Here is a 25,420-nt window from a genome sequence, read left to right on the forward strand (position 1 = left end):
AAACTTGTTAGAATAAAAGCGCCCTGTGTTATTGCCTCCAAAGTCTGGTGCATAATTTTGAAGCCCAGTTTTAGACTGCAGACAACTCCAAATTAAGAACTACCTCGGCTCAGCTCACTTCATCACGCACCTAGCACAGCGCCACATAAAATGGTGCATACTTGTTGGTTGACTGACTGCCTCCAGTCATTTTTTTTCTTTAATAGAATCTCCAAGTCTTTTTAAAATGTAGTATGTATTTTATTTCTCTTCATCTTGAGCCTGGAAAGAAGAAATGCTTTCTCCACACACCTCCTGTATTCGGTGCCAGAGTCAGGTAGAACTGTTGTCCTGAGCTAAAGACCTGGGACAATTAAATCGTGTGGTTGTATTTCCTGGAAAAGTGTGTGTAACTGGTGGTGAGACAAACAAGTGGCCCTTGTGAGAACTTCAATCTCTTCATTGATATTCATGTAACTAAAACAACTCAGTCCAACAGTTACCGAGGACCTGCTGCAAGTCAAGGTGTGCTTTGAATTTACGTACATTCCCTTGTCAATCATTACAGCAACCTTGCAAGTCAGCGAAGTGATCACCCCTGACTTTTCCTGGTCAGAACCCCTTCTCATATTGGGAAATGCCCCCATAATTCCTCTGTGAACTCCCTTCTCTGCCTAACATAACTTGCAGGTGTCTGTGGAAGCTGTTCATTTCAGTTTTGTGCATGCTCTCTGACCACATCTGAGAGATCCAGGTATGATTATCTGACCATGTCGGGTCCTTTCCTCAGATATTGGAACTAGAAAAAGGAAGTTAATATCTTTCTCCCTCTAATGATTGAATTCTTTAATGTGTAAATGTGTAAGGTGTTGGCAGGTGTATTTTATCGTATGTTTGAGGTGACAAAAGAGCTGGAATGCTGGAGGAAAGAAAAAATGGCAACCGGCAGAAAGAAACAGAGACAAAGGATGGATCAAGGTTCCGATTAGTTTCCTGTGCCTCCATTCACTCCCATCCCGTCCTCAGGGCATTCTGTAAGGCCTCCTTGCAGGGATATGCCCTTTGAAAATGTCTGGTTCTCAAGTCCATTCATAATACCTCCCTTTATTGCTTCTCTGACCTGTCTCTCCCCATTTCTACCTTCAACTCTATTCCCAGCCACACTGCACTACTGCCACTATTTTTTTTTTTTTTTTTGCAGTACACGGGCCTCTCACTGTTGTGGCCTCTCCCCTTGCGGAGCACAGGCTCCAGGCGCGCAGGCCCAGCAGCCATGGCTCACGGGCCCAGCCGCTCCGCGGCATGTGGGATCCTCCCAGACTGGGGCACGAACCTGTGTCCCCTGCATTGGCAGGCGGAATCGCAGCCACTGCGCCACCGGGGAAGCCCTAAGCTCTTTTTTAAGAACAAAAATTCTCATACACTATTCCTAGCAACACTGAACCACTTGTTCTATATATATACACTTCCTTCTTTTTCTCTTCTCTCCATCTTGGCTGGAGTCAGTCCCTCTGCTTACAACATGGTTTCTTCCTCCTACACTTCAGTAACTAACGCCCCCCTTCTGCCCTATTACCTTCCATCTCCTTCAGGAAGACTCTCTGAACCACTGACTGGTGGAACTTCCTCTTCATTCTCAAAGAACTTGGTTTTTAGTTCAAATTCGATTTCTACTGCACTGCATGATATAGGGCAAGTAACTCACCCACTTTGGCCTCAGTTTCCTTATTTCTAAAATGAAGGGGTTGAACTAGATTAATCATCTTTAATTTCTTTTTTAGAAGCCAAATTCTCTTAGTTTATACATGAAATTCCTTTATGAAGTCCAATCTACCCATTAATGGAAGTCTTGTCAGAGAGTGAATGTATCTTCTCTCCAGCGAGCTAAGAATCATCTTGGAATCATGGAAACTACCCCAGCCTACATTGCCTAAAAGAGGCCACCCTTGTGATCACCAGAGGGTGCCTCTCTCAGAAGGTAGACCACGGCAAGGGGCTTTGGTCATATTATCACTTAAACATCCTCTCTCTGATGCAAGAGGAGATAATCAGCTTCTTTGTTATCTGCAAGTGGAAATGAAAGCCTTTCCTTCTCCTAAAAGGGATGCTCAGCGAAGGAGATTGAGTTCATAAAGGAGTGAATGTGAAGCCAGTCCTGAAAAAGCACTCTGTGGACCAGCTGGGGCCCTGGAAGTAGCTGTGCCATGGGAACCAGAAAATGCAAAACACTAAAGAACCAGTAGTCTCAAGTATGCAAATTTGATTACCTTGGGCCACATCTTAACATTTTGTTAACTTGACCATTCAAAATTTCTGTCATCAGACCAATTTGTTGTAGTAATAATACCCAGTACCACCCTCTCCACACACTAGGTTAAAAATAAATATAAAGCAGATCTCCTTCCAAAACAAGTGAACACAAATCAGAAAGTTTATACTGGAAAAGACCATGGTTTCCTCTTTGTTGACCAATCCTTGCGGTAGAGTTTTATGACTCTCACAAAGCAAACATTGTTTTGGCACCATGTATATTTCATCTACTAATCAAGAAAATAATGGCTAAAAGTGCCAAGACTCAAGGCTTAGATGAGTCCATTGGATCGTTTCTTTGCTGGAGCTAAAATTTAATAGCTTGCCAAGAGAGCCAATCAATGATGCATTCTTTTTTTTTTTTTTTTTTTTTTTTTTGCGGTACGCTGGCCTCTCACCGCTGCGGCCTCTCCCATTGTGGAGCACAGGCTCCGGACGCACAGGCTCAGCGGCCATGGCTCACGGGCCCAGCCGCTCCGCAGCACGTGCGATCTTCCCAGACCGGGGCACGAACCCGTGTCCCCTGCATCAGCAGGCGGACTCTCAACCACTGCGCTACCAGGGAAGCCCTCAAATTTCTTTCCAATTAAAAAAAAAAGACTTGATTATGCAATATAGTGTAGTTTTCTAAACATTTTATGTATCCCAACAGCTACATTTTCTTCTGTCATAGTTAAAGGACTATTTTAATCATTGTTGATTCATTTAAAAATTTAAATACTTTAACATTGATAGTTGATTTTTAAGATAGACATGATCACGTTGGTGTTTTATCCCAAGCTATACCATTTTTCCCATTAATTAATTCTCGTTGAGCTCTCATATGTGGCACGGGGAGGGGATGAAGCAGGTAGTCAGTAGAGGCTTCTAAACTAACAATTTGCAATTTAGGGACAGACAGAGTTTGCAACCACAGACTGTTTGTAAAAAGAGGTATTTTGAATCTCAGAACATAATAATCTGTTGGCTGCATGTTACAATTTCTTTTAGAAAGTGGTCCCTTTGAACTCTATGAAGCCAAACAGAAGTAAAGAAAAATTACTTGAAAAGTGAATTGGGTGCTGAGTAAAACTTCTTCCCTTGTTCAGTGATGTATCTTAGAACCTGAAATAGTAATTTCTCTTATTTTGTCATGCGCCTTATTTCAGCACACCAAAACACTAAATGAAGTGTAATAGACTGTATAGAAATGCCAAGACAGGTAACAATTTACATGTTCTCTTTTGTATGTAAAGTCAATATTATATATTATAAACCCTGTGGGATGCTGACACAGAAAAATCCATGTTCAAATCAGTTCTTGTACAGATAAATGACCTCTGATGTAAACCAGACAATGATTAGCCAACATCTTTTCTGATCTATTTTTCTAAAACAGAAACTACAGAAATAGATAAGTTGTGACTATTCCAATTTTAAAAATTATAGTTACATATGAGATAAGCTTTGAGAAAAGATTTGAAAGACTTGTTTTTCTTTTTCAGTGAATGCTTTCTAACTTTTCTTATATAATAAGCCCACTTTAGTCTTTTATGTATCAAGCATGATCTCCTTCAAGGCTTTCATGTTCTTGATGGCATTTAAATGTTGCTAATAGCAACAAATAGTTGAACTACTAAAAACAACAACACAAATATTGTACATTTGTAAAGTCTTTTCATATCTGTGTAATCATCATAACAACTTGGGTGGGCAGAGCTGAGAGGAGATATGGGTAGCCGTGTCTTACAGATAAGAAAATTGTGTTTCCCAAAAGATAAATGATTGACATTGTCCCAGACTCCAACAGGCTGGTTGGAGGTCTCTGTGATTTTATTCATCATCACAATAAGTCTTAAGGAACCAGACCATGGCACATCCAAGCTGGAAGGCATCACTGTTCAGGTTAAGGAGGAAGGTACTTATGAATAAGAAGGTATTGTTTCAGACAAGCACGGACAGCCCCTCCACTGGGATTTTCCTAAACCTTTCTCCAAGCTGGCTACCTCAGTGCTTCAGCTTACCACTTGGAGAATGATGCCCAGCTCAAGACAATTACATATTTTTCATTGTATTTTCTCCTGTCTCTCTAGATATTCTTTTTTTCCTCCCCATTTCAAAATGTGTAAGGAAATAGAGAGTAAGAGAAGAGAGTAATGGATGGGGAAAGTTGTCCTTTTAAAAGGATGGTCAGTGAAAGCCCTTCTAATAAGGTGATTTTTGAGTACTTACAAACATATATCCAGTAATCCCAAAGAAAATCCTGACAAATTGAATTCAACGCCACCTGTTTTTAAAAAAATACTGTAGCATACAATAAGGCTTATCCCTAGGAATGCTAGGCTAGCTTAACATTCAGAACATTTTAAAAATAATTTATGAAACTGAGTTATTTAAGGACATGGATCACCTCTTTTAGTCAGCACTGTACTGGAAGTACTTAACAATGAAATAAGACAAGGAAAACAAATGGTTGTTGTAAAGAAATAAATTTGGTGTTATGTGTAGATTACTTAAGTCTACATATAAAATTTAAAGTTATTAACAAATTTTAGAGCTACCATATGTACCTTACCAGATACTAAAACTTATATAACTGCATAAATAAAAATAGCATGATGTTGGTACAGGGATAGCCAAACAGACCAGTGTAACCAATGAATAGAACAGAAAACAGGAAAGCATACGTAAACTTATGTGGGAGTTCAATAAAATAAGAGACCTGTCATTACAAATGGTAGGAATGTTTGGGCTAGTCAATAAATGGTGATGAAAAAAATTGACAACCCATATAGGTAAAAATAAAATTATATATATTTCTTCATATTATATATAAAATATATTTCATATTAAAGACCTCAATATGAACACTAAATATTTAAAACTTTGAGAAGAATTTTTAGGAAGATGTCATTATGACATCAGAGTAGGAAAGATTTAATAAGCAAAACTCAAGAAGCAAAAGTATAAAGGACACTAATGATAAGTATTTCTAAAAGTTTTACATTTCTGAACCAATAAGGACACCATCAACGAACTAAAAATCAAGCCACAAGTTGGAAGCAGCCTGTGGTGCAGAAGTAGTGAGAACCAGTGTCTATCTAGGATGGGATCAGGAATGTCACAAAAGAAGAAACCCAACTTAAAAATAAAAGGTGGAAAGATGCTCAACCTCACTAATAATTATAGAACTACAAATTATAATAACAATGAAATGCTATTTTACCTCCATGAGACTGGCAAAAATGAATGACAATATCCAAACAAAACTTGAGGGGACAGGAAGAAAAGGGGGCTTCTCATATCCTGCTCTTGGAGAAAGTAATTTGTTAATACCTTAAAAAGCTGATGGTGTTAATATCCTATGAACCTGAAATATCATGCGTAAGTATAAACCCTAGAGGAGCTCTTGCATGTGGGCACAAGGAAACTTCTATGTTTGTTTTTAAGAGTAAAAAGAATGGAAACAACACAAATGTTAACCAATGTAGGCATGTAAAAATTAACTATAGCATATTCATAAAAAGGACAAACTAGACTTACATGTATCAATTAGGCTGAATCTCAGAATTATAAGTGTAAAAGGAAAAGAGCAAAATTCAGTGTCTTAACTGTGCTATGCCACCATTTGTGTAACTCTTAAAAAGCACACAGAACAGTATGATAAACCATGTATGATCTAGCATAAAAGTACAAAATATGTGGATGAAAAAATACACATCAAATTCAGAATATTAGTCACCTCAGGTGATAGAGAGATGCGAATAGGGTGAGAGAAATCTTCTACTTTAACTGTAATACTTCATTTAAAAAAAATTCAGGAGGGGGTAATCTGGGTTAGTTGTGAACCAGAAAAAAAAAAGTTGTCAACATAAAACCAGAGATATTGCCCCCCTCTCATCTCATTAATTTTAAGTCTTGGTTATACATGTGAGCTATTTTTTTAATCCTTTTTTTTACTCTAGATCACATTAATGTGTCACTAATTTCCACCTCTACCCAGAGAGAAATTCAAGTTCAACAAGGAAATAGCTTTTGCACCCTTGCAGAAACTCCATTGTAATTGATAGGTGGCTTAAAGTGGCTTAAAAAACACAAGTTCATTATCTTATCATTCTGGGGGTCAGAACTCTAAAAATGATCAGGCAAGGCCTATTCCTTGCCTTTTCCAGTCCCTAGAGATCTCCAGCATTATTTTAGCTCAGGGTCTCACTTCACTCAGACCCTCTTACCTCCCTCTTGCACGGACCCCTGTGATTTCAATGGACCCACTTGGATAATCTATGATCTTCTCCCCACCTCAAGAGGATGAGAATCCCTTGAGAAATCACATCTGCAAAGTCCCTTTTGCCGTGTAAAGTAACATTTTCACAGGGGTTAAGAATTAGGATGTGGACATCTTTTGGAAGGCCATTATTCTACCTACCACAATAGGCATTATTTCTCATTGTGTTTTCTCCTGTCTCTCTACATGTTCCCTTTTTTCAGAATGTGTTTTTTCTTCCTCTGTCACTTGCTCTCTCTTAATCAGTTTGTCTGATATTTGTCTGTCGTATTAGCTATACCCTGACAGCTGTGGCCTGAGTGTGGGGTTTTACAGTATAAAAGGCTGGAAAGGCCTGGTCAGCCAGGCTGGAAGTTCTGTTCAAGTTAATTTCCCCCTACCTATCATTTCCTTCTATTTCATCAAACAAAACTACTTTCATTGTGGTCTGAGTGGTTCTAAAGTAACCCCTGGTAGGATGCCTCCTAACCCCGTGTTAAAGGGAAAGGGGTATCCTTCGCATCCCCACTCTCAGAGCTGTTCATTCTCTATGATGGAAGCCTCTGAGCTTCCTTTCTTTCCCGTCCTCAGTTCTTGGAAACACCTAAGGAGGCGAGCGCCTCACCTTACGACTCCCTCGAGGACCCAGACCTGGAAGCGAACGCACGGATCTCCGCCCCCCCGCACCCCCTCCCCCGCCTCTTCCTACAACCCGACTGGGGGACCCGTCAGGCTGGTTCAGACATCTGGGGAATTAACATGTCCCGCCCATCCCTAGCCTCGAGCCGCGCAGGCTCCGCGCCTCCGCCCTCGTTCCCTCGCCGCTTCCAGCTCGTACGCGTGGAGGCCGCTACAAAGGGCTTGAATGAAACGTGTGTGGGTTTAGTGACCTCGTAAGCCGCCAGGGGATCCCGTCTCCCCACAAACCAGAGCGTCTCTCGCAGGAGGCTGAGGAGGGGGAGGAGGCAAGGAGCGGAGCGCTGGGTTTGGCGGGCGCGCGCTGCGGCTGGAGCGGCGGCGAGGGGCTTCCTGGCCACGCGCCGCCTCGCCCGCGGCGGTTCCGGGCACCACACTCTCCGCCCGGGCTGCGCCCGCTGTCGCCGTCACAAGCTCCTGCGGCCGCCGACACTGTCCACCGAGGAACAGAGCTAGCCCTCCCCACCACGGATTCCCTTCTCCGCGGAGACGCGCCGCCCAGCAGCCTGCGCCTCCCCCTGGTCAACTTTGAGCAAGAGGAGAAACAACTTTGGCCGTGGCCGCGGGCTTCGCAACCCGCTTCTCCTCGTCCGCAGGAGCCTCGCGAGTCGCTGGGGTTATAGGTGGGGCGAGAGTTTCCCCGGCGCATGTGCGCGGCGTCTGGCTGTGGGCAGCCTGTCTCCAGCAAGCGGGAGCGGGAGTGTGGCTACTAGTCATCTGAAGGTGGGGAACTTGCTTTCCTTTCCCTTGAAGCGACCTCGTCTTGCTGCTGGATAAAGCTATATCGAAAGCATGTAAATAGGCAGAGCGACTGTACCAGGAAGGCAGCCACCCCAAAGGCAGGGAGGGAGGAGCGTGGGACTTCGTCCGGGCTTCTCCCAGTCGCAACATTAATCAACAGTCAGGCGTTGGTTGCAAGTTTTCAAGGTCAGCCACCGGCAGCAGCGATTCCCTCTCTGAATCTTGGGGATACGCAGCGCTCGGGTTGGACTTGGCTGAGAAATGCACGGGACACCGAACGAGGAAGGATTGTAGAAGGGAAGGGCTGTGACCCCAAGACCCATCCCCCAACCTCCCCCTAATCCCCCGTCCCCCGCTGCAGGGGCGGGGGTTAGTACGTGACATGTGTCTAACTCTCAGCGGCAACTCTGGCGGCAGGTGTCGGCCCTAAGCAGGAGCCGCCGTTGCCGGGTGCGCCCTCGCGCAGCCATGCGGGCCACGGGCGCGCGTCTCGCCCGCACCTCGCGGCTGCTGCTTCTGCTGCTGCTGAAGGTCTCCGCTTCTCCCGTCCTCGGGTCCGGCCCTGCGCCCGGCAACGAAAATTATCTGGGGCAAAGCTGTTCACCTACGCTGATCCAGAGTCGCGGCAGGGACGCTTGCGGACCGGGAAATTCTGCAGGAGACCTTCTGCCAACCCGTGCGCCCAGGGCGGAGGAGCAGGAGGCAGCGGTGCGCTTGGCGCCTTCATGGGACCCACCCGCGCCCCGCGGCGGTGACCCAGGTGCGGGCAGAGGGGCGGAGGCGTCGGCAGCAGAGCCCTCGGGACCTCCAGCCAGACCACCTGGCGCCCGGAGGTGGAAAGGTGCCCGGGGTCAGCAGCCCCCGGGTGCTTTGGGGAGAGGGAACCCCACGGCTCTCCAACTCCTCCTTCACACCTCAGAGGAGAAGGAAAAGGGTCCCAGAGGCGCTGGCATTTCTGGGCGCAGTCAGGAGCAGAGCGTGAGGAAGGAACCCGGAGCCGGCGACCTTTATTATTGGCCAAGGAGAGCCGGGAAGCTCCAGGGTTCCCAGCACGACCCCCAACCCAAGACGGTCAATGAACCGTCGGGGCACGAAGGGCGGACGATTGCACCCCCTGGCAGGGCGCTGGCTCTGAATGGGTCCTCACTTGAAGGAGTTCACGAACGCGGGGGTTCTCGGCGGGGGAACAGCACGAACCCGCGCTTGCGACTGAAGAACCCTTTCTACCCACTGACCCAGGAGTCATACGGAGCCTATGCGGTCATGTGTTTGTCGGTGGTGATCTTCGGGACCGGTATCATAGGAAACCTGGCGGTGATGTGCATCGTGTGTCACAACTACTACATGCGGAGCATCTCCAACTCCCTCTTGGCCAACCTGGCCTTCTGGGACTTTCTCATCATCTTCTTCTGCCTTCCACTCGTCATCTTTCATGAGCTGACCAAGAAGTGGCTGCTGGAGGACTTCTCCTGCAAGGTCGTGCCCTATGTAGAGGTAATGCCTTCCAGGGGCTCTCAAACTACGGGCTTTATTCATTTCCGGGATGTATAGCATCAGACCGGCTGCTCCACGCACCTACCTGGCTGCTGAAGCCCTTCGCTTTTTCTCAGGGTCCCTCCCTCATTTCTCTTGCCAATCATTTGTAGACATTGGCATTTATATGCTGGGCACAGGGGCGGACCTGAGCAGCTTTGTCCACTCACCTTCAAACTCATCTACTCCTGGATTGGGAAATAATTATCACCTCATAATGTATAGCATTGTTTAGATTTTTAATTTCTCTCTCTGAACTATGGTTTTATACATATAGATTTCTAATTTGGAGACCATCAGAGATTCTAGAGTTAATAAGTAGCCAGTCCATGACTGTCATTATTGGAACCTAGCAAGAAAAAAAACCCTGCATCACTTATCTACTAAGTTTCTAGTGCTCCAATATGATTTATTCCCCAAGGATATTAGCACATTTCTTCTTAAATATCAAAATTGGAGTAATATTTTATTTAACAAAAGAATCTGCTTTTCTTTGTTTGTCACTTGGCCTGGATGTATTAGTAACCTCCCAAATTAGTTTTTCTGCTGTCTGCCATGCTATCCCACCTAAATTCGTATGTCATTTCTGTTTCTCTTTTTTTCCCTCTCAATTCTGGAACCATTTTATTTATTTTGTATAAGTGAGCTTAAGCAAAAATAACTCATTTATACAAAATAAATAAAATGCTTGGTACATCATAGCACAGAATTTATTTAACATTCTCAAAGTATATAGTATATATTTGTCGTTTGTTAGAGTATAAGGGATTGGCTATTTTTCCGAGACTAGAACATTTCTTAAGAAGAAGGGGATGCATAATAGGTTCCAAACTTTGGAAACGAAAATCTTTTGAGTAAAATTTGACTGTTAACATTCTACAGCTAGTGTCCTTAACCGTTATTATGGTAGTTGGAATTTGCTCTTTAAATGGCATTTCTTTAAACACCAGCTCTTGGAAGGAGCCCAAGTGCTTTGCTGCCAGTTGTGTTTTTAGCCAGCTGGCCCTTGATTTACTCCATTCAGACTGACCATTTCATTTATGGAAGCAGAAGAAGGGAAACTGTAAATATTCCAGAGCCCCTGATCCTGTCTGGCACCAGGGCCAGTGACACTATGTTCAACATTGTTCCAGGGCCTAATGCTAGGGGATAAGTAAACAGAAAACCATACCTACTTAGAAGGGCCAAGGCAAGAGACTGTAAACAAGACCCTCTGTTATCCTGGCAGGGATCAGATGCAGGATCATGCCATGCTTGCTAAATCACCTGTTGCTACTTTACCAAGATCTAGGATTTCTCTTGTTGCCAAGCTGCAAGTAGCTCCGAAACATCTAAATATTTGGTAGACAGCTCATTTTTGAATTGCAGAGAAGGAAGTGAATTTTATGAAAGAGAATATGTGTCTACCAATTGCCTTTTCAAGGTCAATTTCAATTTAAGATTTCTCTGTTTGAATAATGCAGAAGAAATTGACATATGCAAAAAAGAGACAAAAGTAAACTGTAAAGTGAATAGGAGAGCTCCCTCCAATAAGAGGGAAGCATATTGGCTTGTTTTAAATGTACTGGACAGGATGAAATCATTATACATTAGAGGGAAAAACAATAAAAAAGGACAGAAAAAAGAAACTGGGGAAAGAAAAAAAATTACCAAAGTTCTTGAAAAAAAACTTTAAAAGAAAAGAATCCCATTCAAAGTCAGAAAAGAATATACAAACTTCAGTTGGTTTAATGAGACCTATGAGTTTTGAGTGATGGTATTTATTATGTATGTGTTTTAATTTTCTTTCTCTGTAATTCTGAGGATTTAAAAAAATGTATACTTTCATTTGTATTTCATTTTTAAATTTAATTCTCAGCTCCTTAAGAAAAACATTTATTAGTTTTTACTCTCTATTTCTCCCCTTCTTCATAGCCCTTTTTGATTTTTAAATTATTGATACTAGGCTCTTTTTTTCCCCTGGAAAAGCAAAGGCTTGGAGAAAAAGATTCGCTCATTTTTTTTTCTTGAAAAATTAAACTATAATGTACACTTTTACTGTTAGAATAATGAATAAAAACCTTAAGATTTAGTGTTTCTATATTCATACCTAATGCTAGTCTTCTGAAATAATTCTATAATGTTTCATCATACTCTGTGAAAATGACGATCAGACAGTAGTATTAGCTCCATACTCCCTGATTATGAGGACAAGAAATACAATCCAAATCTCAGAATAAAGCATTTCTGCTTCCAGGAGGCACTGCTGTTTTCACAGAAATAAGAGGGATCTAATGCCTATTCCATGTTGGGTTTCTGAAAAAAAAAAAAAAAATGCTAATGTGGAGATCTGCTTCAGGAAGTTTATTGGAGTGTGAGCTCAGGTTCAACACCTGTTAGGGAATGAAGGAAGCAGGACTGGGCAGAGAGGGACATTGAAGTGTGATGCAGATGCCACAAAGACCTCAGCTGACACCACAGGGAGCTCAGGGCTGGGGTGGTCCTAGAGGGAGGTCCTGAATGGAGGCAAGACGGCACAGCCTTTTTAGCCCCTACCAGACCAGTCATTGGATGCAAGCTGCTCCCAGGAAGGAGCTGGGTGGATCTCTTTGGTTAAGGACATTTCCTAGAGAGGGATGCAGCTAAGAGCCATCAACCATCCATAGTCCCAGCAGCTGGGAGAGATCAGCATTTCATTCCTAAAGGACTTTGGGGAAGAAGTAATCTGGGTGGGGAACCACAGCAGCCACTACAGTGGCTTTTGAATTACCACATTAAATTAGAACCAGATGGCATTCTAACCCAACCCCCTCATTTTAAAGATGACACACGACACTCAGAAAAGAGAAATGACCATCCTACGTATACATATTTAGTCAATGGCAACCAGACCCTTATTCTCAACACTTGATGTTGATACTTGTTTAGTAGGCAAACATCTTTGAGGCAAAACAGTGTCCAGTGAGTGTTTTCTTTTTCTTTCTTTTAAAAAGATTTTTGTATCCAACAGACAGGAAAAATAATAAGCCCAGTTAACATCATTTGTTATATGATGAAATTTGTAGCTCTTTATATTCTTAAATTTCATCGTTTCCCATAAATTCCATAGTTGGTAGCTCATTAAATTTTAAAAAATTGCAATAATCTGAGACAATTGCATTTTTTCATGTGCCAAACATTTTTATTTATTTATTTTATTTTAATAATCAAATAAAGATACATAGGTTATATTTTATGTTCTTAAAAAATCACAAAGTATTCTAGATTGGGGAGGACATTACAAATCTTTCTGAAAACTTTCTGCCTGATTTGCCCTCATTCCAAATCTTTTTCTTCTTGACCATAAGACTTCTGAAAATTACTTGACATTTTATCTCCTTTATTATCTAGATTTTGCCTCTTCTTTACTTTCTAGTCTCTTATATTTATTTTATTTGTGGGATATTCTTCCTTTTCTCCCCACCACACACCTTCTTATTGACTTATAATGTATGATTTACCATTTTTCTAGTAGTCTTTTTTGCCTTTTTCAATGTTTTTATTTTTAAAATTTTCTTAGTTACTTAAAACTTTTAACCACAATTAATTTTTATTGATCTTTACAATTTTTTCTCTCCCATCTTCTCTTTTGCCTTCTTTTCCTTCTCTACCACAGTTCCTTTTTCTACAGCTTGAGTATTAGCATAATCTTAAGGAGGAAGTAGAATTTGGGGGAGAGTTGGGTTTGTGTAGAAAAATAGGTGTTTCTTCAGCAGAAATTATATGTCTTTGCAATTCGCATTCAACTCTTCTTTTTGTTTCCATTTGTTGACCAAAACTTAAGGAGAACATCCAGCTTCCAGAGTCTATCTCTAGAAATGGATGTTTATTATAATACTGCTATGAGTGGGAACATAGTGGGAACATTTGTAGTTGATAATTTCTCTCTTTCTGTTCCAGGATTATGATGTCTCTGTGGCCTAGTGATAAGTCGCATAAAGCAGACGGAATGGTAGGAAAGGGGGATAGGAGAGAAGGAAATCTGGGTGGGTGGTGGCCATTCTAACAGCCACATCATTTTAAACTGGTCTGTCAGAGAGTCACCAGAAAAAACTATACTCAAAGCAATAGTTGTATGTAGAGAGAGAGCGTGTAGATGTGGGTTGGATATGGAGGTCTGGGTGTAGATTGCAGTAGGAGAATGGTAGAGGGGTTCCCTACCACACCATTCTCTTAGGGATCTAAAAATGGTTAAAGCCAAAATAACTCAGGCATTGAATATGGCAACTAGAACAGCTCTCTGCTAATTATTTGATGAAAGCCAACCAGAGTCAGTGTATCGCCTGATCCAGATCCACTGCTAACTATTTATTTCCATTTGGATGTTAATTGGACATTTTGAATAATATAGACAGCTCCTTAGTTTAAAGAACTGACACCTTCATGGTGAGTGATAGGGAAGGAAGAAGGCTTCAGATTGTTCTAAGATCTAACTGTAGTTTTATCTTCCTGGGATACAAGATTCCAAGGGTGGGGGGTGGATAAAGGGAATACATCTCACCAGGGCCTCTGGACCAGGGATGATTTGTGAAAGGTCTAGAACCTTTCATGATGAAAAAAGCCGGATTCTCCAGTGGCTTTAGAAATACTGGTTTTAAACTGAGTGAGCAAATGACTTTTTCATTGCCTTAGATTGTAGTTGGCACTGACAGATACGTAAAGAAGGGTGGGTACTGAAGCTGAAGATGATATTATTGCTATACAGTTTTTGTGAGTCTACACAGATTGCCCTAAAACTCCTAGATTCAAGTACTAGCACATTGATCAAGGCAGACAGTAAATTTGCTTGAGGGGTGGATTAGCCATTGGGTATTCTGATAGACTTTTAAGTGGAAACACAGTTTAGTGAGCCACTTGAAAGTTACTAATAATACTATCAGGGAAAATAGACACACTGTGTGAGAATGGTGCTTAACAAATATTGTATGACTTCCTACTAATCCCTTTATAATAATTTTCACATTCCCATGCAAGTGACAGTATTTGGCTGATAACTCCAGCAGAAAAGAAAAAAAGTATAAAGTGTGCTCCTATGTGTAACTCCATTCACGAACAGTGTACGGTGAAGTTTACTGAATTGGGGTTCCACATAAGAAATAAAAGCTTTATGATATTCAAATGTGAAATTCAAATAATTTCCTTGACTATTGATTATAATAAGAATGTCATCCTTTTTTTAAAGCTTGCCAATGAAGTATAAACAGGAACATGGGTTTTTCTTTATTTGCCTTCTAGAGATATTAGTTGGCATTCAGCTTTTAAGGATTATACACAAAACAGCAGCACCCAATAACTGATTAAAGAACAGCTTGTATAATTCATTATTTTTTTCTAGTCCTTTTCCATAGATGTCATCATTCATTCATTTATTTACTATCCATTCATTCATTAAACATTTACTGGGCTTTTCTGCTATGTTAGATACTATGTTAGGAGGGAACAGGAGTGGAATAAGAAGGGGAAGAGAGGAAAAAGTTTCCAAAGATGAGTCACATGATGCTACTATTATAGACAGGTGAAATCATGTGCTATAGTGTGATGAATACTATAAAAGAGGCTTAAACAAGGTGTTATGGAAGTTCAGGCATGGCTCTGGAATGGGTCAGCTCACGTTTTTTGTTTCTGTTTTTTGTGGGGTTTTTTTTGTGGTACGCGGGCCTCTCTCACTGTTGCGGCCTCTCCCGTTGCGGAGCACAGGCTCCGGACGCGCAGGCTCAGCGGCCATGGCTCACGGGCCCAGCCGCTCCGCGGCACGTGGGATCTTCCCGGACCGGGCCGCGAACCCGTGTCCCCTGCATCGGCAGGCGGACTCTCAACCACTGCGCCACCAGGGAAGCCCTCAGCTCACGTTTGTACTTAGTTATGACCAAAGATGGAGAAATTCAAGTGAAAACTATGTTCCCTTCTCATTCTTTTTCAAGCATAGTCTTATGCTTAGTTTTCATAAATGCATATAGCCTAGAGCCATGGTGAAAAGTTTCAACTATGAAAGTCTTTTAATTCTTGTTTTCTCAAATTTTCCTGGGATAGGAGGTCTATAAGACAATTGGGCAGATGGGACCGTCCTAGAAATTTCATTTAGAATACAGGATTATTCTAAATATTATTAAATAAATTATTATTTCGAATACACTGCCTGAGATAACCATTTCTGCTCTGGAATTAGTCGTCCTTATTAGCCATAAGGACATTAAGTAAATCAAATCTTTTAAAGTTTATTTAAATGAATTGTTTAATTAGCAATGTAATAACAGTACCTTAAATTGAGTCCTTTTCTTCTGAAAAATCTCACAAACGTACCTGTTGTTTGATTTGACCTTAGAGAACATAGGAAGAAAGGCTGAGAGGGAGATACTTTAGACCCTATTACAGAGTCGGGGAAAGGGAAGCATAAAGAATGGACCTTCCTGAGAACTGGATTAATTTCTCAAGCTCACAGTCAAAATGAGGACGTATCCTCAGTTCCTGAGGGCTGCCAGCGTTATCTGGTTATATCAACAAAACATCTCTCAGCAGTGAAAATGAAGCAAATATTTCCACAAAATCAAAATAGATCTGAGCTTATGAGCGTACCCAAGGCTGAGGAAGTAAGGGTCTACCTTGCCCTTCACCCTTGGACTGCATGGGCCCTGAGAGAGTGATCCCACCTTTAATAGCTCTTCCTGTGTGCTGCAACTAGGTTTAACAGTGTCCCATTGGAAGCACAGGGATCTGAGTCTGGGATGTGGACCGTGTGGGGAGAGGGTGGACAGATTGCTATGCAGTGAGGTTTGTCTCTGGTACTGCATTTCTGTGCTCATCCTCCAGGGATCCTCTGTCTTTTTCTTTTTTTAACCACAAATTCACCTGCCAAGGTCCCATAATTAACTCAACCTTGTTGCCAACGATACTTAACTCTTAAGTATCCTTATGAGAATAGTATTCTTTGTGCCAGAAGAGATGATCTCACCTAAAATTTCAAGGTTGAGTGGAGAATGGAATTGCTACAACCTCAAATATGGGCCCTTTCTATTTGCAAAGTAGGTACAGATACTTTCCACAAAACCTCCAGAAGAACCGGATATCATCACAATTCCAGACGTATTCTTGAGACAGAATACTTACAGTTTGTGAATTTATGATGGTTTTCAATGTGCTTTGTCAGCATACTTGAATGGTTGATAGCATGAATGATGCCAAGGTCACTGATTTGATCCTAGCCTAGCATTAGTCATTTCAATTAGGTCTATGACTGTACTCAGGGCTGCCATTTTTTATTCCCTTCTCCTTTATTCCCTTATCTCCTTGCCTTCAGGGAACTTTCCTCCTACCTTTACTCTCTTCCCCTTGGTTCAGATTTCTCTTATATAGGAAAAGCATCTGTTAACAATTCACAGTAAGATGTGAAATTTAGAGATACATGCCTTTTAAAGAGGAATGAATAAAGAAAGGGTACTTCCTTAACCTACTACCAACAATGGAATTTTGGTTAAGAGCAGAGAAATTTTGTCTTAAAATGTGGTTTCTCATGATGACCCAAGCACAAATGGATGAGGCCAACTCTGATTTTGTCTTTGGTTTAGGTTCACCATCATGCAAATCAATTACACTAGTCACAAGAAAAAAAATAGGTGAAAATCTGTTACTGTTCTTTGGAAACTTGTCAGAACCCTTAGGTGAAAAACAGAAATTCCAGTTCATTTTAAGATTGATTAGAAACATCATAATAATATCAAGGGTTGAAATGTGGACTTTGAGCTTGTGGGAAATCTTACATTTTGAAATGGATTTCTAATTATTGAGAATAAATATGGAATATATAAATGCTTTAAGACCTGTTGATTCCAATAGATGGCTTCCATTTTAGGACAAATGATGTTAATCTTGCTTCATTTGCATTTTTACACTAATGAGCATTGGCATATTTATAATTAAACTATAACATTTGAGATAAGTTGTAGTAAAATGATTATTTTTTTTTAACTGCAAAGGAATGTACTTCTACAGAAGTCAGAAGTTGTAATTGGTAGGAATGTCAAGGTGGGACTATAAAGGTAAAGAAAGATTTATAGGGTTAAGACAAATTTTAGGATGATATACTGGCTTTTAAATAGTCTCCATTGTTTTTTAAATAAGTAAGAGCATGTTAGCAAGTTTAAAAAAAAGGGAAGAAAGTTGAAAACGAGGCAATAATGACAGTTGATATCTTCATTGGAAATCACATATAGATGAAATAGCCCGGATATAATAGAAATAGAAATTTATGATATGTGACTGTATCAGATTCAATCTCAGTGATATTGATGAAGGTAAGAAACCTTCTTTTTGACGGTGGAAGAGTGGCCATGAAGGGCGCTGTTTCCTTTCAGAGATGTGTATGTCCTTGTGAGGGTTGAGATAGATTTCTCCTGCTCCCTCTATATTTTGGTCTGGAGACACTAATGCAAGTGTGATGACTTGCATGCACTCTGAAATGAAGACCTTTTGATAAAGGCCATCTCATTCACAGCAGTCTGATAAACGGTGGCTCTGAGAAATATGCTGTCTGCACTGTTGCTCAAGGAAGTGTCTCTGGTGGGGCAGTTGCCCTGAAGTGTTGCAAGGATAAGGATTATGGAAAATGCAAGAGGAAGCCAGGGCACACAAGCTCAAGCCATTTAGAGTTTCAAAGGAAACTCTACCCCTGTGCTCCTCGTGCTTTTTTCCTGACTGATTGTTAGGTCTCTAACCATGGACTTATAATAGGTTATCATTCATGGCTCAAATGAATGGGCGTTGTTAACAATAACGCCCTTGTTTCGAGAGTTACTTGTATACAAAGGACAGCACATAAATAGATGCACTTAAACATCTTTTTGGGGTAAAATATAAGTTAGGCTAGAGTAAGTTGTCATGACTTTGCTTAGAAATTTTCCTGTTTTATAAAAATCAGTGTATTCCAGCCGCTTCACTGTACATAAGTACAGAGATTTGATTTCATATGAAAGAATTTTTGCTTGGAAGTACACTGGTCTTTTCTTTCCCCATCAGTGTTATCACTGCTGTATATCAGAGGGTTTAGCAAAAGACACTGTTTATTTGGTATGAGTTGTACCTTCATAGCTTAACCTCATTCATAAAGGCTTCATATTTGTCTGTCTGCAGTAAGCTTCTGAGAAATGGAGCAATAACTACAACAGGAGTTCCACAGATGACTGTTTTCCTTTCTTTTTTTTTTTTTTTTTTGGCCACGCCATCCGGCATGCGGGATCTTAGTTCCCTGACTAGGGATCGAACCCATGCCCCCTGCATTGGGGGCATGGAGTCTTAACCACTGGACTGCCAGGGAAGTCCCGACTGTTTTTCATAAAGTATCCAGGTGCTCTCTCTTCGCCTCATTTTGAATGAACTAATATAGTACTAGGTAAATGTGGTGGCCAGGATTTCCTCAAGGCTGGATATTTGTATTGAGTTAGCACCTTGAGCAGTGGGGAGAACATTTTGACACTGGAGCTGCCTCTTGCCCACGTGAGTGTCTCCACTTGCCCTGTGCCTGCCCAGTGCCTTGAAGCAACTCTGCAGGTGACCACAGGTGACCACAGCTGCCCACAGCCTCACCCGTCTGGATGTTGACTGGACAGGGGCTGAAGTAGCTTTACTGTTGTTATTCCAGGAAACAAAGAAGAGCAGAACATTGCTGTTGGAAGAAAAGATTTTAGATTTTGTTTAGATTTTGTTTTAGATTTTGCTTATTTTGTTTGATTCTCTAGTGTCTGTATTTTGATGCCAGTGCCCTCAAAATTCTCAGTACCTTATTTTCCCAACTAGTTAAAGGTTTCTGCTTCCAGCTTTCCTCTGATCTTGATTCTCACAATTAGTAGTCCTGTCTATTCAAAGTGTTTACAGTTGTGCTTTTGTTGATGTTCATTATTCCTTCCATTGCAGTTTAATTAATAACAGATTGCATCTCACTCATTCCATCTCTCAGAATATTGCTTCAAAGAACTACCCATCTAAGCGAATGCTTAACTGCTTTACTCCCAAGAGCATATTTCCTAGTGGTATTGAATTTTAGCAATCAGATATGGTCATTAGATGCAGAAGATCCAGCCTTCATGATACAGTTTTATAATTGTGTATAATTGCACCATGCATCCTGGTAAAATTTCTAATGAGCTGTATGTAAACAAGTACATTTAAAAATTGTGATAGAAATCCTTTCATGTTACCCCAGCATTTAGCATTCTAATTACATGGATAGATTCCATATCTGAGTAGGCAGAAATTAGCCCACCACCCATTGTCCAGATGATTTTTATCAATTAATTTCTGAGGCATGCAGTTAAGCCTTTACAAAGGTTTACGGTCTCCTGTAAATAATTTGGGAAAGTACTGAGCTGGGACCTTGTACCCTTTTTGCTCTTTCACATCATAAAGTCAAGCGTATAAGTGAGTTTACAGAAAAATATCTGGAGTAATAACACTGCAGGCAGTGGTAGCAGGAGGAAGTAGCTATGTGCGACTGGCATTTGCGCTGTAGTTGCTGTTGGCAACTGCGTAGTAAGTGCTGTCTGTATTTGGGGCGGTGTTTGCCTCAGCGGTTCCTTTAACAACTCTCTCTGTAGCTCTTGTGACCTTCCTGGACAGTTCGCCCCGTTTCAGCTGGATCCTAATTGCAGAGGATCCTATCAGAGAGAAGTACAATTTGAAAATAGGAAGCTGGACACAGGAGCTTCCTGAAATTTGTGTATGACAACTGGGAAGGTTCCCTCAATCTGTGATTCGTCAAATATGTTTGAGGTCCTCAGTACTGAAGCTCTTGGGAGTATGGCTGAAGAACTGAGCATCTTCATATAAGATATAGTATTATAGAAGGATTCCTGAGTGAAAAATTGAGGCACATCTTCCTCTTGCTTAAAATTTGTCCTGTTTGGTTTTTTCTTAATCTTATGAGACGAATTATATAGAGACTAGAACCTCCCCCCGCCTTTTTTTTTTGCATTTTGAAGCAGTGAACATCTTTTAATTAAGAGTGGATGTGCAGCACCATTTATGATATCTAAGGAGTGGTAATCTAACACACCTGTCGTAGTACCTGTCCACCTACATTCATTTGTTCTTTGCTATTATTACCTCTCATGAAATGCTTTGCAACAGACTTGGAGATAGGTATGCAAATGCTAGCTCCTGTGGTAATTGGTCCAGATTTTAAATCTCTAGATTTAAAATTAAAGAGGTTAGCCGGGGAGAAGACACTATCTCCTGTGTGTTCTGCGTTCTTTGTAAGGAATGATAGAAAATTACCAAGCACATAGATATCCTGAGCCTCTAAGAGACTGCTTTTCTTCAGAGTCTCGTATTTTCAAATCACCAAGCTGTCCTTTTAACAGAAATGTTATTCATAATTTTAAAAGAATGCACAGCATAAACCTTTGTAGCTTTGTATTTGTGGACTGACTCAGGATAGAGTGACAAGGAAACATGCACAAGATTTGCCTCAGTGAAGACAGTGCAGAAAGCCTTGCTGAGAATTTGTGTACATTTGATGGCACGAGAATTTTTTTGTTTTTGTTTTACAGTCTTATAGAGAGATGAATCAAAACATTTGAAAAGCTAATATATAAGTTAAAACTTTCAAAAATCTGTAAAATAAAATACAGCAATTTCCCAATATTACTGTTCGATGCAGACCTTTAGAAAATGGCACATCCTTGTCAGGTTTCCATTCAAACTATGACATTAAAAGAATTACTGACATTAAACAAAATCTGATTTTAAGACAGTTGCACAGTGTGGACTTCAATTTTAGAATTATTTTGAGTCTCTGGCATAGATGCAAAATATATTTCCATCAAGTCAAACAACTCACTAAGTTGAAAGTTAATTTTAAAAAGGTGAATGTAGAGATGACTCTTTTTTCATGGCAGGCATATTAGATTGATATTTTTTATACTGGTGTTTATGGGAAACTTCAAGAATTTTGTAGTACAAGAACTGTGGTTATAAGTTCAACCATGACCTCTTGATTTGCCCTAATCTAGACTTTGTTGGTCATATTTTGCTTCTCAAACAGTTAACCCCTCATTATATCTCATTTTCAGACTGTCTCTACCAAGTTATGAGAATAGTCAGGACGTGCATGCAGTGTCCTTATTTCGCACATGAGAACTAGTAGACACTGACTAATGTGTAGTGTGTAAGAAGAGAGATTATTTGACATTGGTACTCTCATAGAATCCACAAGGGAAGTTGTCATCGTTCTGGGGAGAGTGACAGCTTGAATGTAGTAAATAAACAACTAATGTTTTGAGTACTAAAATTGTTAGGACAAATGGTTTTCCTTTTGTCAACAGGATCCCCTCGAGTTCTAAAAATGTAGACATTAATGTATAATATATATATATGTATGTGTGTATATATTTCCTTGCCCCTTTGCCAAGGCATGACTTATGCCTGTGCTTTTTTTTTTTTTTTTTTTTTGCGGTACGCGGGCCTCTCACTGTTGTGGCCTCTCCCGTTGCGGAGCACAGGCTCCGGACACGCAAGCTCAGCGGCCACGGCTTACGGGCCCAGCCGCCCCGCGGCATGTGAGATCTTCCCGGACCGGGGCACGAACCCGTGTCCCCTGCATCGGCAGACGGACTCTCAACCACTGCGCCACCAGGGAAGCCCATGCCTGTGCTTTTTAAACATTCCCACTTAGCGGGCAGGGGAGAATGAATGCAGTTATTTGGGGTATACCCCAAAGCATCCATCCACCTAGGGAATTTTCTTTTAGTCTCCTGGTTTATCTTAACCCTCATGAACACTTTACATCCTATCCATTGTCCTTGTTTAAGTATATAAATAAAGATTCTATTTATTAAACATTAAGTTATTTTAATTTCCCCCCAAACAGTGGGGTAAATCTGATGCTCCCAGATGATTACTGTGTTTATCTTGTGACTTGACAAGCACCTGGCCCCTCTAAGTTGACTGTGACCTAGCTGATCTTCATGGCTCCTTCCAGCTTTAATATTTTTTGGCTCCATGACCCTGAACCACTGTATTTCTTATTTTTTTTCTTCTAGTTTTATTTGTTGTCCTTACAATGATTCAGCTGAAGTCACCGACCCAGTTACTCATGCCTCGTTCCAGGAAATCGTTTTCTTTTTTTTTTTTTTTTTTCCCCGTACTTGTTGCCCATCTGTATTTATTTCCTAATGTTTTGATCTTTCAGAGATGACCCAGGAAAAATATATTCTGTGTTCCCCCTGCAGGCTGCTTCTCTCGGAGTTACTACGTTCACCTTATGTGCTCTGTGTATAGACCGCTTCCGTGCGGCCACCAACGTCCAGATGTACTACGAAATGATAGAAAACTGCTCTTCCACAACCGCCAAACTCGCTGTTATATGGGTGGGTGCTCTCCTGTTGGCACTGCCGGAAGTCGTGCTCCGCCAGCTGAGCAAGGAGGACCCCGGCTTCAGCGGGCTCGCCCCCGCGGAACGCTGCGTCATCAAGATCTCCCCGGATCTCCCCGACACCATCTATGTTTTAGCCCTCACCTACGACAGCGCCAGACTCTGGTGGTACTTCGGCTGTTACTTCTGTTTGCCCACACTTTTCACCATCACCTGCTCTTTAGTGACTGCAAGGAAAATCCGCAAAGCCGAGAAAGCCTGTACCCGGGGGAATAAGCGGCAGATTCAGCTAGAAAGCCAGATGAACTGTACAGTCGTGGCTTTGACCATTTTATACGGATTTTGCATTATTCCTGAAAATATCTGCAACATTGTTACTGCTTACATGGCTACGGGGGTTTCCCAGCAGACAATGGACCTCCTTAATATCATCAGCCAGTTCCTTTTGTTCTTTAAGTCCTGTGTGACCCCTGTCCTACTTTTCTGTCTCTGCAAACCCTTCAGTCGGGCCTTTATGGAGTGCTGCTGCTGCTGTTGTGATGACTGCGTCCAGAAGTCTTCCACGGTGACTAGTGATGACAATGACAACGAATACACCACAGAACTGGAGCTCTCACCTTTCAGTACCATACGCCGGGAGATGTCCACGTTCGCGTCCGTTGGAACTCACTGCTGAAGCACACAGCCTTTGGTTTGCTTAGGTTTCTTTCTTTGTTTCATTTTCGTATCCTGTGAAAGTTTTTACTTCATATTTTTCCTTAGTGGGAAAACATGCAAAAAAGGAGGGAGATATTAACTGCTGTAGAACTGATTTTGCAAATTAATATTTGTGCTTTGGGAAAAAAAAGTTTATATTTAGTTACTGAAGAAGTACGAGGAGGCTAGTAGTTTTAGATCATTTTATCTGGTATGGTGCTAATATTTTATTTGAAAAAAGTGACTGCACCTTAATTAATTGCTAACTTTCTTTTGTTCTTTTAAAAATATAATCACTGTATATTGATTATAGCCATGTGATTTTGTAGGCTATTTTATGTTTGAGTTGTGACTGAAAGTGTATTGTATATGGTATCGTGAGGTGAGTTGTAATTAAGAAGCGTTCACAAAGTAGCACCAAATAAATTACACTTTCTTCTTTAACGTCATCGTCAATCTGCTTTTAACCAAGATTCAATAAATCTTTTAACTGCCTTAAATACACAATTACTGATTCTATGCACAATTTAAAATCAGCCTTATTGTTTTATAATTCTATTTTCCTTTAAGGTGGGCAATCACTATGATATAAAGACATTTTCCTAACAGTACTATTTTATATGCATGATTCATAAAACTATACTGTATGTTTAAAAAAATTGTATTTTTAATATTCAGCTAGAGATGTAAAATTACTTCCAAATATTTATAAAATATGAATAAATAGACAGCAGAGTAGGAAGAAACTATCTTTTTTAAAAAAAATTCACCTCTGAACTAGCCTGTAGAGCTACAGGTTTTCCCATGAAGAATTATGAACAGAACCAAGGACTGAAAAGCAACCCACTTGTCATCTGATTTCATCTAAACACTGACCTCTGAAGCACCATGAATTCTGTGTGAAGCACTTTGAATTCTAATTTTTCTCCTTTTAAAAAATGAACTTGATTAAATCTGTGTGGCTTAATTTCTCTAAGAAATTACAGTAGTGGAATAATGAAATATTTATACATCTTGATTAGAACACTTGAATCTTCAAATACTACCTTTAAGTTGATATTCCATAAACTCCCAGCAAAAAAACTAACCCTCTCTATTTGAATTATATGGACCCCTTAAGGAGTTCAAGTTAAAGCAGTTGTGTAGGATGCCTTCCATGTGGGACACATGCCCCATCAGATGGCAGATGCGGTGACCTGAGCCACACAGTGTGGTTGTAATGTTGCTGCCTTCAGAAAAATCATATAGGGGAACCCAATTTTCTGGCTGGAAACTGCCCTATGTGTTTTCTGCTTGGCAATTTCTGTACTATTCAGCTTAACTGGTACTTTCTTTCTTCCAGACTATATATAACATGATGTTCTTTAAATCGTTAAACTTTAGTACTAGAAAAATTAAAGGAACTTAATTCAGACCACTGGTCTTCTGCGTGAAACCCAGATTAACTAAAACACAGTGCCCAGAATATCTCCTTCTTCCCAGTCCAGTACTCTTCAAAGGGATTTTTTTCCCCTACTGTCTGTATTCTAAGGGGTTGGAGGAAGAATAAAAACAAGGCACCATTGTCCTCTTACAGATCCCTATAATAGGTCTTTGGAAAACAACTGAGGATGCCTAAATTAGCTTTTGGCTCCTGAGCAGATCAACAGTTATCATTCCACAGTGTCTCTCGTGATATTTAGTCAACTTTATAGATCAAGAAACTGATTGAGCATATGGTATAGAAAAGGTTCTGTGTTATAATCTGCAGTAAATAAAGGTAAATAGAGCTTAGTGTCGGACTTTACAAAAGCAGACGGGTGGGATGAGAAGAAAGGAATAAGACACATATGTAAACAATTATG

The 25,420-nt window shown here is 40.8% G+C and overlaps 1 protein-coding gene across 1 annotated transcript; it reads left to right on the forward strand.

Annotated features, from left to right (window-relative positions):
* The first annotated feature begins 7,344 nt into the window (after positions 1-7,344).
* Positions 7,345-24,482, forward strand: GPR37 (G protein-coupled receptor 37). Its single transcript, XM_059073999.2, has 2 exons — positions 7,345-9,463; positions 22,738-24,482. Exons 1-2 carry the CDS (start codon positions 8,438-8,440, stop codon positions 23,554-23,556), a joined length of 1,845 nt encoding a protein of 614 aa, XP_058929982.1. The 5' UTR covers positions 7,345-8,437; the 3' UTR covers positions 23,557-24,482.
* The last annotated feature ends 938 nt before the right edge of the window (positions 24,483-25,420 follow it).

Source organism: Kogia breviceps, chromosome 9 (genome assembly GCF_026419965.1).
Source record: "Kogia breviceps isolate mKogBre1 chromosome 9, mKogBre1 haplotype 1, whole genome shotgun sequence".
NCBI classification, from domain to species: domain Eukaryota; kingdom Metazoa; phylum Chordata; class Mammalia; order Artiodactyla; family Physeteridae; genus Kogia; species Kogia breviceps.

Coding starts and splice junctions, on each gene's coding strand:
- GPR37 (XM_059073999.2), top strand. CDS start 8,438: ATGCGGGCCACGGGCGCGCGTCTCGCCCGCACCTCGCGGCTGCTGCTT. Junction 9,464..22,737: donor AGGTCGTGCCCTATGTAGAG/GTAATGCCTTCC, acceptor TTCCCCCTGCAG/GCTGCTTCTCTCGGAGTTAC.